The 18,346-nt window shown below is 35.4% G+C and overlaps 1 protein-coding gene across 5 annotated transcripts in view; it reads left to right on the forward strand.

The window, feature by feature from the left end:
- The window catches only part of LOC117345191 (protein kinase C iota type-like), a 35,957-nt gene extending 18,906 nt beyond the window's left edge, over positions 1-17,051 (forward strand). For 4 of the 5 annotated variants that reach the window (XM_033908196.1, XM_033908198.1, XM_033908199.1 and 1 more), the window contains 5 exons: positions 498-585; positions 5,125-5,250; positions 7,715-7,794; positions 9,094-9,299; positions 9,663-17,051. In XM_033908196.1, coding sequence (XP_033764087.1) covers positions 498-585; positions 5,125-5,250; positions 7,715-7,794; positions 9,094-9,299; positions 9,663-9,750 — 588 coding nt within the window. In that variant the 3' untranslated portion in view covers positions 9,751-17,051. Of the gene's footprint in view, positions 1-497; positions 586-1,134; positions 1,223-5,124; positions 5,251-7,714; positions 7,795-9,093; positions 9,300-9,662 lie in introns of all 5 variants that reach the window. The other variant, XM_033908197.1, reaches the window with a different exon arrangement.
- Positions 17,052-18,346: the final 1,295 nt, after the last annotated feature.

Below are 18,346 nucleotides of genomic sequence, written 5' to 3' on the forward strand. Positions count from 1 at the left end.
TTTTACTGAGGATTAAGTCTGATTTTACAGAGGATTAGGACACCTGATTTTACTGAGGATCAGGTCTGATTTTACTGAGGATTATGTTTGATTTTACAGAGGATTAGGTCTGATTTTACAGGGGATTAGGACCTGATTTTACTGAGGATTAGGTCTGTTCTTACTGAGGATTATGTCTGATTTTACTGAGGATTATGTTTGATTTTACAGAGGATTAGGTCAGATTTTACAGAGAATTAGGTCTGATTTTACTGAGGATTATGTCTGATTTTACTGAGGATTAGGTCTGATTTTACTGAGGATTAGGACCTGATTTTACAGAGGATTAGGACCTGATTTTACAGAGGTTTAGGTCTGATTTTACTGAGGATTATGTCTGATTTTACTGAGGATTATGTCTGATTTGACTGAGGATTAAGTCTGATTTTACTGAGGTTAGGAACTGATTTCACAGAGGTTTAGGTCTGATTTTATAACTCTTGTTGTTGATACCATAGGAGGGACTGCGGAATGGAGACTTGACCAGTACTTTCTGTGGTACCCCAAATTACATAGCCCCTGAAATTCTCCGTGGCGAAGACTATGGTAGGTTGTTTCTAGTGTCACCAGGCGTAGTTCTGACAGCGAACTTCTGTCGGGTGGTGGTACACAGTAGAAGCGGTGTGGACACAATATTAATGATTTTATCTTTCACTAATAAACATTTACTTTTCAGGGTGTTCAAGCTTTCAGCCTGAGAAATCATACATATAGTTGTCTCCCCTTTCTTGATTTTCTACAGACATTCATTAATTTGAATTAATAATTCAAGTAATCTGACACTTTTCTCATGAACAGTATTAGATTGGCGTAATTTCAGTAAAGGGAGATAACTTATGTATGTGTTTTCTTAGATTTAGGTCAAAATGAATCAACAAATGTCTTAATTGATTGCAAGTTGGAGCTAATTGATACATTAATTAATATTCATGTAGTCTTTGTAGGATCGGTTAGTGTTTTAAATGAAATAAACATCAACTGGTATCTTTACAAAGAGATATTTAGCAACAAACTTGCAGTCAGTTATTTGTGCCTTTGCTGAGTCCGACCAAGTAACAACTTATATAACCTGTTGTCTGCCACATTATTTAACAGGAAGGATTGTTGATAGGAGACCGGACTAACACTTTCTGTGGAACACCAAATTACATCGCTCCCGAGGTCCTCAGGGGAGAGGATTATGGTATACATCATGTCTACATCATCACAGATATGCATGTACATTGCCAAATATGCATGTACATTGTCACTGATATGTGTGTACATTGTCACTGATATGCGTGTACATTGTCACAGATATTCGTGTATATGTCAGTGATATATGTGTTCATGTCACAGTTATGCATTCATTAAGACAGATTCCTCAGGTCAAATAAACCTCATAAAAAATAAGTGCACAAGCTTCATTTCATTCTTCTGGATCACATCATAGTAGAAAGTTTGGAATATGATATTATCCAGGTAAACATTATTTAAGGTCATGATCATAGGGCAGGAAAATAATCAGCATCTCTCAGTCTGGTCCTTAATCAGGCAAGTTTAGGTTCAAAAGTGAAAGGTGAAACATAGTGGTCCAATTAAACTGAATTAGTAGTATCTTGAATTACCCTAAGGAATGGCAAATATTAGTTGTCACCAATATTTACTTGCCCACATACCAAATCTACTGGCCCTGTGTTTTTTCTTGTCCTTTGTTGTTCTCTAATGAGGTATATATAAAACATGTCTAATCTAAATTAACGTAAGATTTCCAAGTGAAGAAGAATCACTCTCTCTCTCTCCTTCAGAATACTTTATCTGGTTAATATGGTCAGGAAAATACAGCTTCTGTATCAAAATATAAGCTAAAATTAGATCACAAGTAAGCCCTTCCCAAACTTTAATACTAAACTTTTACTCTAGGGAAGGGGATTTGTTTGAGGATAATTATGGTACTTAACTTTTACACTAGGGAAGGGCTGGTTTGATGATAAATACAGTACTAAACTTTGACATTAGGATAGGGAGCTTATTTGAGGATAAATATGGTACTAAACTTTGACATTAAGATAGGGAGCTTATTTGAGGATAGATATGGTACTAAACTTTGATATAAGGATAGGGAGCTTATTTGAGGATAAATACAGTACTAAACTTTGACATTATGATAGGGAGCTTATTTGAGGATAGATATGGTACTACACTTTGATATAAGGATAGGGAGCTTATTTGAGGATAAATACAGTACTAAACTTTGACATTAGGATAGGGAGCTTATTTGAGGATAAATATGGTACTACACTTTGACACTAGGGTTTGTGTTAATATTTGTTAAATGTTATTGAAAATGTTGAAATCACTTCACCTTACTAATACACTAATACATACCACAGGTATGGGTTACGTAGCAGTGGATTAGAGTCATAAGTATTAACTTGTAACATTATATAATTACCTACTTACATAACTTTTCATTGTATTTATCTGTATCAGAAAGAATAATTTTTGGACTACACCAGTTTTATAATTGCTGTGAGAGTAGGTATTCTGTAATACTTAGTATTTATAGTATCAATGAATGCAGTATTATTAATGACCTGTAACTGGCGCTGTTGGAATACACCTACGACATATGTTTTGCTGTGTTTGGCAGTGATCAAAAACAGCTTTATTTTTTAACATGCATGAATTTAACAGCACTCCTTAAATTTGTGAGTGATCAGCACTTTGACCTTGTCTGTATGTAACGTAAAAAAAAAAAAACCCACATCACAAAAATGTTGTAAATTAAGAATACAGTGTATATTGTACATTACACTTCTAAAATTAGATAAATGTTTATTTCAATAAAATCAAGAAATAATAGCTGTAGCTAAAAATGTTGGGAACTATATTTTCTATGTATGTTAACAGCTTATCACATATTTTCATGTGCCTGAAGGCGATGGTTCAGGAAAACATATCTGGATCATTGCTGATATACCTGCCTTATATATGTTTATCATTGAAGAATGTTGCAGGATAAATAGAATAAATGGTCAGTGTCTTAAAATACAGGCTGTATTTTTGGGTCGGGACAGAAATAAAGACAAAAGTGGCTCCCAGAAGGAACACCACTTTTATCTTCCTTCACCCTCGTCACTATACAGCTTATGTTTTAAAACACTGACCATCTATTCTCTATGTACCCACTGCCATACCCTCCACATAATCACTTCATCAGCTTATATACTCCAGAACTTCCTACAGCACTACCAATATCTATTTTATCTGTGGATTTGACCTGAGGGATTTGTTTCTGAGGCTGCACAGAGGCTTCCCACTAATACTGTGCCTGTATATCATCATATCAATATCTATAGTTAGGATTTCAGTCCTGTTTAACAACTTGTGAGATAGAAGTTATATACCCAGGTTAAAGGCCCTAATAATTACCTGTTATCTGTAATTCAATATCAGAAGATCTTAATGGAATAAATAATCTATTGAATTAATCTTATGAAATATTTAAGGCATAGATTATTGATGTAAATTGGGTTCTCCTCTTCCATATTGTAATCCAAGATTGTGGCCGGAAATTTTCCCTCTTGCATAGGGTCTAATCTGAGAATAAGCCCACCCCCCACTTTTGCCCATTTGCAGTGCACTAGCCCCCTGGGGTTATACCCAGTAAAATAAAGAATATATATCTTAGTCAATATCTTTTTTGTAAGCTCTTTAAACTTAAAGAGAAATATCTAATATTGAATATTTCAATTAAAGTGATAGTGTTTTGTATGGAAGAGAAGAACGCTAATATAAGCAATGTCTCTATAAAAAAGAAGCAGAAAAGCAGATTAATATAGATATAAAAGTTTGTTGTTCATTCATTTGTTCATTTTTGAGTGAAATGTGTTATATTTATAACCAGTTTAAAATTCACACTTTGTAATGTTTTATTACTTTTAAGTTATAACTTTATTTCATCTAAATATAATTTACGAAATATAAATGATATCATTTGCTTTTTTACTGTATCAGGCAGTGAACCAAAAGATATACATGTATATTCATTGAACAAATGAAAGATTTAAAAAAACTCAGAAATTAAGACAGTATTCTGCCCACTCCTGTGTAGCCTCATTGTGTCTGCTTGCAAATCTGAAACAAAGCCATACACAGAAAACCTTTTGACACACCTCTCAAATTGTGGTCTGCTACCTTACATGCTGAAGAGAGTTATCTTTCTTGTATTTGGATTACATTTCATGTGTGTTTAAATCTAAGTGAATGATGCTATAAAGATGAAACCATTTCTTTGAAACAAATATGTGAACAAAAATGGAAGGAAGTAAAAGATTTATAACTTTATTGTTTAGAATTAAAATAAAAAGAAACCTTTCAGGCATCTTTCAGGACTTTCCAATGCCTATGCTATCAAAGCTTGTCCCCCTAGATTAATTTACATATATCTGTTTTAAATGATGTTAAAGTCCTCCAATATCGAAGAAATAGTTCAGATTTCGGTGTACTCCATCAATATCTATAGTACTTGTATTGTACTATCAGTTCAGATTCAATGTATACAAATATATTATATTTACAGATGAATGTATCGATAACTGTTTATATGTCTTAACTTGTATAAGCATTTTATATACCAGTAGCCTGTGGTGTTTTGAACTATGACATCTATGCGAGACATTTATGCTTTTGTTTGTATTAATTAATGGGTATTATGTATGTGGACATCTTTGATAATATGTAGAGTTATTGTACCAGACAGTTTAGAATCATTTTCAGAGGCAGATATATACAGAGAATGGTAAATTTGAGATGTAGAGTTATTGAGATTAGGATAACTTTTGAGTTCAGGGTTATATTTGAGAATGGAAGCTATTATCTTTGAAGATATAATAATTGAGAATAAGGTAAATAAAATTCACCAATACATATATGTATTGTTTGTTAGCTCTAGAAATGTGGCTTGTTTACTAATTCATGAACTTAATGGTACATATATGTAAGTGATGCACCTAGTGCCAAAGCCATGATGATATAGTTATAATTGTAATGGTTGTCTGTGATAGCCCTATTGTCCAGTACTGACCCCCTGACATCCTGTAGATTTCAGTGTAGACTGGTGGGCCCTTGGAGTGCTCATGTTTGAGATGTTGGCTGGAAGATCTCCTTTTGATGTAGTAGGAGCAGCAGACAATCCTGATCAGAATACTGAAGACTACCTCTTCCAAGGTAAGTTACCTCCCCTAACACTCTCAAGATAGTTATCTCCCATAACACTTCCAACGTAATTTATCTCCCTTTCACTTCAAAGGTAGTTATCTCACTAAACACCTCCAAAGTAGTTATCTCCCTTAACACTTCTAAGGTAATTATCTCCCTTAACACTTCTCAGGTAGTTATCTCCCTTTACTTTTCCATTATATCCCTAAATACTTCCAAGGTTGTTATTTCCCTTAACACATCTACGGTAGTTATCTACCTTTACTTTGCCAAGGTAGTTATCTCCCTAATCTCTTCCAAGGTAGTTATCTCCCTTAACACTTCTAAGGTAGTTATCTACCTTTACTTTTCCAAGGTAGTTATCTACCTTTACTTTTCCAAGGTAGCTATCTCCCTTTACATTTCTAAAGTAGCTATCTCCCTTTACATTTCTAAAGTAGCTATCTCCCTTTACATTTCCAAGGTAGTTATCTCCCTTTACATTTCTAAGGTAGTTATCTCCCTTTACATTTCTAAGGTTTATCTCCCTTTACATTTCTAAGGTAGCTATCTCCCTTTACATTTCCAAGGTAGTTATCTCCCTTTACATTTCTAAGGTAGTTATCTCCCTTTACATTTCTAAAGTAGTTATCTCCCTTTACATTTCTAAAGTAGCTATCTCCCTTTACATTTCCAAGGTAGTTATCTCCCTTTACATTTCTAAGGTAGTTATCTCCCTTTACATTTCTAAGGTTTATCTCCCTTTACATTTCTAAGGTAGCTATCTCCCTTTACATTTCCAAGGTAGTTATCTCCCTTTACATTTCTAAGGTAGTTATCTCCCTTTACATTTCTAAAGTAGTTATCTGCCTTTACATTTCTAAAGTAGCTATCTCCCTTTACATTTCCAAGGTAGTTATCTCCCTTTACATTTCTAAGGTAGTTATCTCCCTTTACATTTCTAAGGTTTATCTCCCTTTACATTTCTAAGGTAGCTATCTCCCTTTACATTTCCAAGGTAGTTATCTCCCTTTACATTTCCAAGGTAGTTATCTCCCTTTATATTTCTAAGGTAGTTATCTCCCTTTACATTTCTAAGGTAGTTATCTACCTTTACTTTTCTAAGGGAGTTATCTCCCTTTACATTTCTAAGGTAGTTATCTCCCTTTACATTTCTAAGGGAGTTATCTCCCTTTACATTTCTAAAGTAGCTATCTCCCTTTACATTTCCAAGGTAGTTATCTCCCTTAACACTTCTAGGTAGTTATCTCCCTTAACACTTCTAAGGTAGTTATCTTACTTAACACATCCAAGTTAGTTGTCTCCCTTAACACTTCCAAGGTAAGTTACCTCCCTTAGCTCTTACACTGTACTTTCTCTCCCTTTCCTTATTCAGAGTAAGGTGTATCCCTTAGCTCCTCAGATTATGTTACCTCCCTTTTCCAATTTAGTTATCTCCCTCAGCTTTTCCAGAGTAAGTTACCTCCCTTAACACTTCAAAGGAAGTTAATCTCTCTTAGCTATTCCAGTTTTATCCACTAGTTCTCTAGAGTAAGTTACCTTCCCAAACACTTCCAAGGTTGTCTCTAACACACGATATCTTCCTTAGATCCTCCAAGGTAAACACAAGTTTTCTCCCTTAGGACCTCCAAGGTAAACACAAGTTACCTCCCTTAGGTCCTCAAAGGTAAACACAAGTTACCTCCCTTAGGTCCTCAAAGGTAAACACAAGTTACCTCCCTTAGGACCTCCAAGGTAAACACAAGTTACCTCCCTTAGGTCCTCAAAGGTAAACACAAGTTACCTCCCTAAGGTCCTCCAAGGTAAACACAAGTTACCTCCCTTAGATCCTCCAAGGTAAACACAAGTTACCTCCCTTAGGTCCTCCAAGGTAAACACAAGTTACCTCCCTTAGATCCTCTAAGGTAAACACAAGGTCCTCCAAGGTAAACACAAGTTACCTCCCTTAGGTCCTCAAAGGTAAACACAAGTTACCTCCCTTAGGACCTCCAAGGTAAACACAAGTTACCTCCCTTAGGTCCTCAAAGGTAAACACAAGTTACCTCCCTAAGGTCCTCCAAGGTAAACACAAGTTACCTCCCTTAGATCCTCCAAGGTAAACACAAGTTACCTCCCTTAGGTCCTCCAAGGTAAACACAAGTTACCTCCCTTAGATCCTCCAAGGTAAACACAAGGTCCTCCAAGGTAAACACAAGTTACCTCCCTTATGTCCTCCAAGGTAAACACAAGTTACCTCCCTTAGGTCCTCCAAGGTAAACACAAGTTACCTCCCTTAGGTCCTCCAAAGTAAATACAAGTTACTTCCCCAATACTGTAATAGCTAAGCACAGTTTACCATCCTTAGTTCATAATTGAATGGTGTGCTGTAACTGGAAATGGAAAACAGTAGTAAGTCTTTAGCAGTTATCCAAACTGGTATTTTTGTGAAAAGCAATTAAAGTCAATTTACAGTTAATGTTGCTTGATCTTTCAGTTATCTTGGAGAAAACTATACGAATTCCAAGATCTTTATCTGTGAAGGCAGCATCCATACTGAAAGGCTTCCTCAACAAGGTAGAGTAGTAACGAGTCACAACAGTGATTGTATATCTGGGTCCAGTTGTTCAAAGGGTGATTAGCTTAATCACTTGATTAGTGAAAACTTCATTTCTTCTTTACTTTAAAACCTGGTTTTGTATATTTCTGAATTTATGCAGTTTTGTCAACTTAGTTTTACTAGAAATGATTTTATTTTTTTTAGCTTAATCACTTTTAGAACAACTGGACCCTGGTGTGTAATTATCTCATAGAGTGATAACTAGTCTTGCTAGAGTTATAAAAAATTAAGTTGATATCATTAACAAAAGGTTATATTAGGTATTACTGAAAATCTTAATGATTTGATAAAGTTCAGCATACTCTCTCTGAATTCGAGGAGAATTTTTGAAGTACTTTGTGTATTATGATATCAACATTAGATTTGTAACTGTAATGAGGTTCTCAGCATCATCATGGTCTTATGATTGTTAGCTCACCTAGTCCTTCGCCATGCTTATGCCATACCGTGGCGTCCAACGTTTGTCATCCATACGTCAACGATTTCTTTAAACAACTTCTTAACCAATGATTGGAATTGAACACAATTTGACAGGAAGCATCCCTAGGTGGTGGGGATTCAAAATTGTACAAATGGTTGGTCTGGCCCCCAGGAAGCTAAGAATGAGGCCAAAAAAGGGCAATTTGGCTACATTGTATTAAACGACTTCTTCTCTAGAACTATGCACTGGATACCATTCATATTTGACTGAAAGCATCCCTAGGTGGTGGAGATTCAAAATTGTACAAATGTTGGGGTTGACCACTAAGAGGGCTGAGGGATGGGACCAAAAAGGAGAAATTTGGCTGTATAGCTATAAACAACTTCTTCCCTTTACTAGAAGTATGAAATGGATATCATTAATATTTGACTGGAAGCATCCTGAGGTTCCCGCTTGTTATTGGCTGATTTACATGAAATATGGTCAAGATGTTCAATTCTCAGATATACATACTGAGGTCAAAAATCAAGGTCAAAGGTCAAGGTCATTAAGCTTAAAGTTCAAGGTCAACTTTTGTATTTTTTTCACTGATGAATATTCTGTTGGTTGGAATTTAACAAGGAGTAAATTAACAAAAAATCAAGGTCACTAGGTCAAATATCAAGGTCAGTTGAGTCCAATGAGAAATGTTTTGCCATAATCAATAAAGTATCCATGTGATACAGGCCACTCATGTTCTTCAAACATCGTAACTATTGCTTAATGTGCTCTCTGATACTTTTGAGTGAATTAAGATATTTTGTACAACTGTTGTAATTGCAATTATCCCCGACAGAACCCTGTGGAGCGCCTGGGTTGCCACCCACAGGCTGGTTTCTCTGACATTCAGTCACATCCATTCTACCGATCTATAAGCTGGGAGTCACTGGAGCAGAAACAGATTCCTCCACCCTACAAACCCCAGCTCAAGTCAGATCGTGACCTTGAGCACTTTGACCCTGCATTTACTGATGAGCCTGTCCGCCTGACACCGGATGACCCGTAAGTTTACATCTGTGTTTCTCTTTATCTTACATTTGGTAGCTGATGGTGACATTGATGTGTACCCAGTAATGTAAGGGAACTATTGCTGTATTAGCTGTATTACCTATATTTATATTAATTGTAGAGAACTTCAACAAGCCTCATATTTGTCATTCTTCCCCTCTGTCTTACAATGCTATTCTGAAGTATAAATGATAATACAGCCAGGGGGTATGCATTACTTTGCAAAACCTGTCATTACCTGCATTTTGAGAACTTGAGTAACACATTATGAATGACTTAGAATTTATTTTGAACACGGCAAAGAAATCCTGTTTAGTACATTGTAGAAGTATAGAAGTATTGTATTTTCTTTGACAGGAAAGTGATTGACAAAATAGACCAATCTGAGTTTGATGGCTTTGAGTATGTTAACCCACTGCTTATGTCGATGGAGGATTGCGTGTAAAGGTTTCCATAACAACGACCTTGACCCTTGCAGCTTGGTGCTTCAGTGCAGCATGGACTTTGTTACTCCTGTTTAGATGAAGGTGTTTTGTAACTGATTTGACCACAGATGTAACAGAACATCAGCCGTGGACCAGTTGCCAAAATTTTTTTTCTACTTTACTAAGCCTTGTTTACTGTTTTATAGTGGTTGTAATGTCTGGCTAAGTCTGGTCTCTATAGAGACTGGCTAAGTCTGATCTCTATAGAGACTGGCTAAGTCTGATCTCTATAGAGACTGGCTAAGTCTGGTCTCTATAGAGACTGGATAAGTCTGATCTCTATAGAGACTGGCTAAGTCTGGTCTCTATAGAGACTGGCTAAGTCTGGTCTCTATAGAGACTGGCTAAGTCTGGTCTCTATAGAGACTGGCTAAGTCTGGTATCTATAGAGACTGGCTAAGTCTGGTATCTATAGAGACTGGCTAAGTCTGGTCTCTATAGAGACTGGCTAAGTCTGGTCTCTATAGAGACTGGCTAAGTCTGGTCTCTATAGAGACTGGATAAGTCTGATCTCTATAGAGACTGGCTAAGTCTGGTCTCTATAGAGACTGGCTAAGTCTGGTCTCTATAGAGACTGGCTAAGTCTGGTCTCTATAGAGACTGGCGAAGTCTGGTCTCTATAGAGACTGGCTAAGTCTGGTATCTATAGAGACTGGCTAAGTCTGATCTCTATAGAGACTGGCTAAGTCTGATCTCTATAGAGACTGGCTAAGTCTGATCTCTATAGAGACTGGCTAAGTCTGGTCTCTATAGAGACTGGCTAAGTCTGGTCTCTATAGAGACTGGCTAAGTCTGGTATCTGTAGAGACTGGCTAAGTCTGATCTCTATAGAGACTGGCTAAGTCTGGTCTCTATAGAGACTGGATCATCATACACCCACCTAGGTTAACCGATAGACAATCTTATAATTACATACATTACCTGAGCTTTCTCTGTCATCAGTAGCATTGTTGACCAAGTGTTAACTTGTGTCTTTAAAAGTTGTATTGTAAGATGTGATCTGTATTATATGCTAAAGATGATGAGTGAAATTTGACCTGTGTCATAGCATATTTAGGTGAAGGTCATAACATTTGAAAATCAAGGTCAAGGTCACTCAAGTGTTACATTGTTAAGGTAAAGCTTGCCAGTGCTCTATATGCTGTATTTCTAAGGAAGAAGAGTTTTAATATTTAGGCTGTGTACACAAAAAGAAATGAAATATATTCGCTATGTTTCTTTTCGCAAAAACAATACTTTTCCCAACAGGGGTTTAATCCCAGAACCTTTTGACTTTAAAGCAGAAGGTGCTTGTTGTGCTAATATGTTTCTTCAATATAACTGGAAATAATTTCATAATATTCTAATTTCCTAAAATGGCCATCAACCAATGATGTGTTTATAGGAATGAAATGGAGAATAATGATAAAAAAAAAATAAAAGGCTTGTACACACTAGAAAAGCCATGTGACACACTATTCAATGTGATGACCTTGGTAGTGATGATGTTGACCTTGGTCTGGAGATTCAGTCTTTATAATTGGACTAAACACTAGTGTAAATTCTGTTGATAAAGATGTTTTATATCGTTGCTATGCAATTTGTTGTTCAAGCCTTCCATGCTAATATAGTTTAAATATCAGATAAATTGTCAAGGGAGACTACTGGGGGATAAAACTTGGTGGTCACTGTAGTCAGGTACTCTGTGTGTTATCAAGGGAGACTACTGGGGGATAAAACTTGGTGGTCACTGTAGTCAGGTACTCTGTGTGATATCAAGGGAGACTACTGGGGGATAAAACTTGGTGGTCACTGTAGTCAGGTACTCTGTGTGATATCAAGGGAGACTACTGGGGGATAAAACTTGGTGGTCACTGTAGTCAGGTACTCTGTGTGATATCAAGGGAGACTACTGGGGGATAAAACTTGGTGGTCACTGTAGTCAGGTACTCTGTGTGATATCAAGGGAGACTACTGGGGGATAAAACTTGGTGGTCACTGTAGTCAGGTACTCTGTGTGATATCAAGGGAGACTACTGGGGGATAAAACTTGGTGGTCACTGTAGTCAGGTACTCTGTGTGATATCAAGGGAGACTACTGGGGGATAAAACTTGGTGGTCACTGTAGTCAGGTACTCTGTGTGATATATAATATAGAGTTCCATTTCTTTAGGAACTTCTTTATAAGAAATATTAAATATTTTCTGTTGAGAATTCTAACTAACTGGCATTCCAGATTTCCATAGATGCAAGACATATGATGTACTATGTAAAGAATATCAAGAATCAAAATGAGGATATAGTTATTTTCCATTGTAGACATAGACTGTAAATAACTGTTTACAAGAGGAGGAAACAGGTTAATATAAACTGGACTAGGATCCCATTAACTATGGTGGTAGGATGGTGTGTATGTTGATAGTTTACGTGGATTCTGTGACTGGATATAAGGCTTTATTGTTGACTTTCCGAGCTGGTACAGATACATGTGTAACCTTTTTGTAACAATTGTCATTCAGTGACACTGGGATATTGCTGAAGCCCTTGTATTCATAAGTGTAAACCCCAAGGTCAGATTTATAGATTAAACTCCTAATCACTTTCTGTCTTATTTATAACCCAAAGACAAACAATTTATGTCTGTCAATTTTGAGTCTTGCTTCATTAGTCAATGCAGATATTGCACAATGTTTTTCAGGGTATCTGATAAGGTTGCTAAACTATTTTCTTGACAATAACATACATTGTATTTCATAGCTCTAGGGCCATACCATGTAAAGGGAAAGACAAACCCCATGTTTTGTCTTTGGGGTTACCATGGTAACGATTTACTCAAGGTGTATTACCATTATAGTTACCAGGGTTGCTTCACACCTGTCTTAAGATAACTCCCAGAGCTTGTTGTACATTACTATCCACTTCCTTGCCAATTATCTTGAATCCTTCATTCTTGCCTAATCTGTGTGAAAGCATGTTGATATCTACGCACATTAGAATTAAAATTAAAATGCTTAATGTTAATGCTGTATCATGTTAAAATTCCAAAGTTCATTCCAAAAATAACTAGTCAGGCAGTAATCAAAGACATGTATATATTACTACTTGAAGGCTGCATATCTCGACTACATACCGTGGCCCAGATATGTAGGGTTGACTGTAAGTATTGACATACTGACCTGGCAGCCATGGTCCTTCCTTTGTGAGCTTCATTATAAAATTGTTTTGAAGGCTGATGATTTTGTATTAGTTAGTGATTAAGAAGAAATACATCAGTATTTACTTTAGAAGCATTCGTGCTTATTGATTGTATTTTTATAGAGAATATTGGTGGTAAACAATTATAATAGTAGATAAATGTTTATCTTGATGTTGATCAATATTGACCAAATCTTTGTCAGGTATACAGTACTCTTATAATTGATAAATGTTTACCCGACATTAGAAATATGTATTACTTGTGCTCTTGCTAGTTGATGATACTCATTATAGTAGTTAACCTTGTAAACATATTCACAGTCTGACAGAATGTGAGGCGGATTTGTTTATCGGAGAGTTGAGCCTACTTCATTAAAATTCAGTCTGAAAAACTGGTAAACTAAATTGTTTTTCGAGTAGTTTAGTTTGGTTAACAAATTCACAGTCTGACAAACTGTTATGCTGAACTGTTTATTGAGCAGTTGTGCCTGGTAATCATATTCGCAGCTTGACAAATGTTTACACTGAATTGTTTATTGAGCAGTTGTGCCTGGTAATCATATTCACAGTTTGACAAACTTTTAAGCTGAATTGTTTATTGAGCAGTTGTGTCTGATGTGCAATCATAATTAATGTTCAGCATTCCTCATGCATTTATACTTTTATTCCAAACAATATTCATGATTCTAACGATAGTATGTGCATAATTATTTTGTTTGTAATATTTAAAACAAAATGGAGTAGATCCATTTTGTTTGATATTTGGTATATACCAGTTGTGTCCAACTTATATATGAACATTTTTGCCTATATTTGTTCTCTGTTAATCAAGTCTAATTTGTGTTTGCATATCATTAATTTAGAATTTATAACATTTTTGTAATAACTATGCTAAAGTGGTTGTGATCTATGTACCAGATTCTGTTATGTACCCTAATGTAGGTTAAAGTCCTGTGTATTACAGACATTTCAGTGAAGTAGATCTGTTTATTTTTTTATGTGAAAATTTGCATATATTATGTTGTCATATCCTGTGAATAATATTATGTTTAAAATTTACATGATGAATATTTGTATTTGTAGTATCTTAAGTAAATTCTTTTGGTTTTGATATTATTAAATCATCGACTTCCATAGGTTTAGGTACTTCATTTCTTATATAGCTAGCCTGTTATCAGTGTCGCATTTATAGTGTTATCAACACGTGATTGAAAACACCTAGCTAAGCTGTGATTGTATGTAGGTACCCAGGGTCTTGATTGTGGTGTCACAATGCCATGGAAACACAGGCATTGTGGTGTCACAAGAATGAGGCTTGGAGTTATTTTATATCTCCTTTCAGTCTGAAACGTAATCATCATGTCATATTTGTCGAGCCGAGAATGGTGTAATTACACTTCAATTGTGCTTTAACTCTGTTCATTATTTTATTCACTGTATGTTCTAATCATGGTTATCATGTAGCATGTACAGGTAGTCTTAAGCCATGTAAAACAAATAGTTGACCAGAACAAAATTTCAGGTTAATCTGAATTGTATATCAAATTGTTAATGGGAAGATTATACACATGAGATCTCAAGTGTAAGTAATGGATCCAGATCTTACTGAATATCTTTTAACAATTGTGAATCAACTTTCACTTCGACACTTTCACATTGTAATTACATTAAGCGTCTTTCAGAGTTCTGATTGAACTAGAAAAATGTTTTCTTTATAAAATTGTAATTTATTGCATTGATAACTTGAATTACCTTCAGATATTCATTACTAGTGTATTTTCCTTCCTATTTGAATTTCCAGTCATTTCACCCCATTCAAAAATGTGTCTCCATCTTGCACTTGAGTTTCCCTGGTGGAATATCTTTCTCTCTCAAATTTATTTCCTCACTCTTACTCCTAGACCAGATTTCGCCATTCCTGTCTGTTGTTGTGTCATGAATGTTTATCAGTAAGGTGGTAAATAATTGTACATCTACAGAGATGTGGATGACCTTGAAATGTTGATAAACGGTGATTGTAGTATGTGCTGTACTTGACACAGATGATAGTATGAACATGTTGTTCTACAATTGTAAACAGTAAACAAAACAATTTTTCTGTAATACGACCTTTAGGAATTACAATGGTGCAGGATCTTACAGAGATTGTGCTGCATTATATATTGTGATAATGCCTTGTAACATTTCGGAGATTTTTACTGAAATTTTACGAGGGAATGTGCTGTAACTCTAAGAAATTGTGCTGTGACCTTATGGTGCTTGGTGTTGTGATGTACATCTTTACACATTCATATCGTACGAGTTACACAAAGTTCGCACTTCTATGCATCGTATGTAAACACTGTTGGATGTGATACAGAACTGGCCTCGGTCACTGTTTTTTTGGTGCTTCAGTGGTTAGTGCAGAAAGGATTGATTATTTGTGTAAATCAGATTCCAATTTTTTAGGTTGAATGGAAACTTGAAATATATAATACTAAATAATCTACAAGATTGTTAATTGTTCATGACTTTTGATTTTAAGCCAAATTAGACCAGCTGTTGACATTTTCCTTTACATGAACGTACAGGGTATTAACACTGGTTTAATAGCCGTACTGAGTTGTGATTTATGTTGTGAAACTTCCTTACATTCTCACTAAGGTTTAAATACACTGGTTTGTTACCAAGGTGATAAAAACCATAGTGACCAAGGTTTAAATACACCGGTTTGTTATAAAGGTGATAGAAACCATAGCGACCAACAAATCTACATTGTATTGGTCATCTCTCTAGCTTATTATCCATTTTGCCGATTCCCCTTCCTGTTAATCAGGGAAGGCTGTACAGCGATTTCCTGTTTACACCTTACTAGATTTTGTACACTTATTTCCCTGTTATTTCTCATTGTTAAAGGCATTGCCTTGCATCACAGGTCACGACCTTTGATAAGGTGATGACCTTGACCTTTGGTGCTTTATGTGATCGATGGCAGACAGTGTGCTGGTCATGAATGTATTGTGTGAAATTGCTGAAATATTCAAACTGGAGATCTTGGAACTCAGCTTTTTATCATTTCAATGTGAATTTGATTCTTTTTCATTGATTTTCATTCTCCAGTGATGATTGATTTGAAGAGTTCTACATGTTTTCAAGGAAGTAAAATTATTAAGCCATGGGTACTCCAAGAGTTAGTGGCCTTGAAGGCTTGTACCATTTACCAAGTAAAAGAAGAATTCCCAATATCATATTGACATGTTTACATTTATAATTACTGCACAGATTTGATATTACAAACGTTTAGTGCTATCAATATCAGTATGCCAAGTGCTGTTGTCTTTTTCAACTTAGAAAGGGTTTATAATAACACTCTGTTAAATACAATTTTAATCCAATTTATCACAAGTAGACTAAAAGGAGAGGTATATTATAGTAAATAGTCTATACTTTGTTTTGTTTGTATACTGCCATCCATACATTGTACACTTTGCAGACAATATTTTGAAATTCAGTAAAATATTATTACAATATTGTGTATTTTAATTTTTTTTTCGTCCGATAACTTCTTATTATTAATAATGCTTTTTAAAGTCGATAAGGTTATTGATGATCTCAATTGTCAAAAAAGATTTTTTTCCTTTTCAATAGTATGTCTTTTCAGAGACTAAAATTTTTGGAAGGGGAAAATTAATAGAGTGTAATTTTATGATACATCTTTAAAAAAAAAAAGAAAGTTTAATCCATTTTTGGAATATGTTGAAACTTCAACGATGTGGATTATTTTCATAAAAAAATTGCCTTTGTCACTGACAATTAAATAATCTGCAAGAAATTGCAAAATTAAAGTTTGTGATACACAATTAATGATTAAGAAATCAAGACTGATGTTGTACAGTTTTTTATGGATGGCAGTGTATATTTGGTAAGGTTAAGGACTTTTATCCTTAACACTATCTACGGTTAGCACTACTGTAATTAGAAGTGATTAGCCACATTTTAATGAATTATCCTTAAACAAAACACTATTTACATATTTTCACCATAATTGTTAAAGAAAGCTTGCTGAATGTCTGTAATAGATGGTATGGAATAAAAATCTGACACCAGACCTCAGTCTTAGTTATAATTTTAGGTCATCTGACCAGCATGCCTATTGCTTTGCTTGCTATTGTTAACCATGTGTAAATAATATTATCAGATGTTAACCACACTTAGAATGATGATCCAAAGTTGATTTAAATTTTCCTCTTGGCACCATCATTTTATTGTAACAGAAAAGGAAAAAAATGCCTTGACCAGATGAGGACTCGAACCTGGGACCTCCTAGCTCTAGACGGACACTCTTACCATTTGAGCTACCTAGGCCTGGCCGACAGTATTCAGTCAATTTGAGTTAGGCTGCATTCCTCCCTCTTTCAACAAAGTCTTCCACCCCAAACACACACAAGACCCTATACAACCTTCGTGGGTATTTAGTTGGGTGCTAAATGTAACAAGTAACAAGAAAAATAAAAATGCAGTGACTAGACCAGGACTCCGAGATGGTTGCTCTGACCATTTCAGCTGCCTTGGCACCAGTGTTCAGCCCAGTCCAGATCAGCTGCAGTGTGACTGAGGTTTCACCAGGTACAATATACAGGTGTTTGTAAGTTTGCCCTTTCATGTACATTTCTACTTCTTCCGGAGGATTGTCTATTTAAAACAAGAAATATCTTTAAAAAAGATAAACGGCATAGTTTAAATGCTGGTGTTTATAATATAAAACTGCTGGTGAAATAAATGAACGAACTAATGTGTTTCAGCACAGATAACAAAATGATATCAGTTTGAATCATTTTCGTGATAATACCATGCGCGTAGCCAAGTTATTTTGTATGTATATGCAGAGAAATGAAATGAGGGGGGACTGAGTACCGTATTATAATATACAGTTAAGTGTTTGGACAATTTAAGTCCGTCATTTAACGATGTCCGAATAGTTACGTTGTCCTGTTTTCTTGAAACGACGAGCCTTGTACAGCATTTAGAATGATAATTTATGTTGACTTAACCTTATTTTGCACGCATGGAACACGTTTACATAATGTCCGAATATGTGTTCAATAACCATACGTATATAACCATAGTCCATTGGGCAAAGCAATACCTTTCCTGTGGGAAGGGCTGTAAAAGAAAGAAATCAAGACCAAAAACCTGAGATCAACCTTGTATTTAAGTCACGTTACCGTAACACGACGTTTTGGGATGATCATTGCGACAATGGGTGGTGTTTTCATGACGGTATATGTAGGTAAAATACATTTATATATAAAAATACAGTTGCAGTTATAAAAGTTCCAGTAAAGTCGAATTGAATTTAATATAAATGAATCTTTCAACTGTACTGGTGGTCATAACATAGCA

Source organism: Pecten maximus, chromosome 16 (assembly GCF_902652985.1).
Source record: "Pecten maximus chromosome 16, xPecMax1.1, whole genome shotgun sequence".
Lineage (NCBI taxonomy): Eukaryota > Metazoa > Mollusca > Bivalvia > Pectinida > Pectinidae > Pecten > Pecten maximus.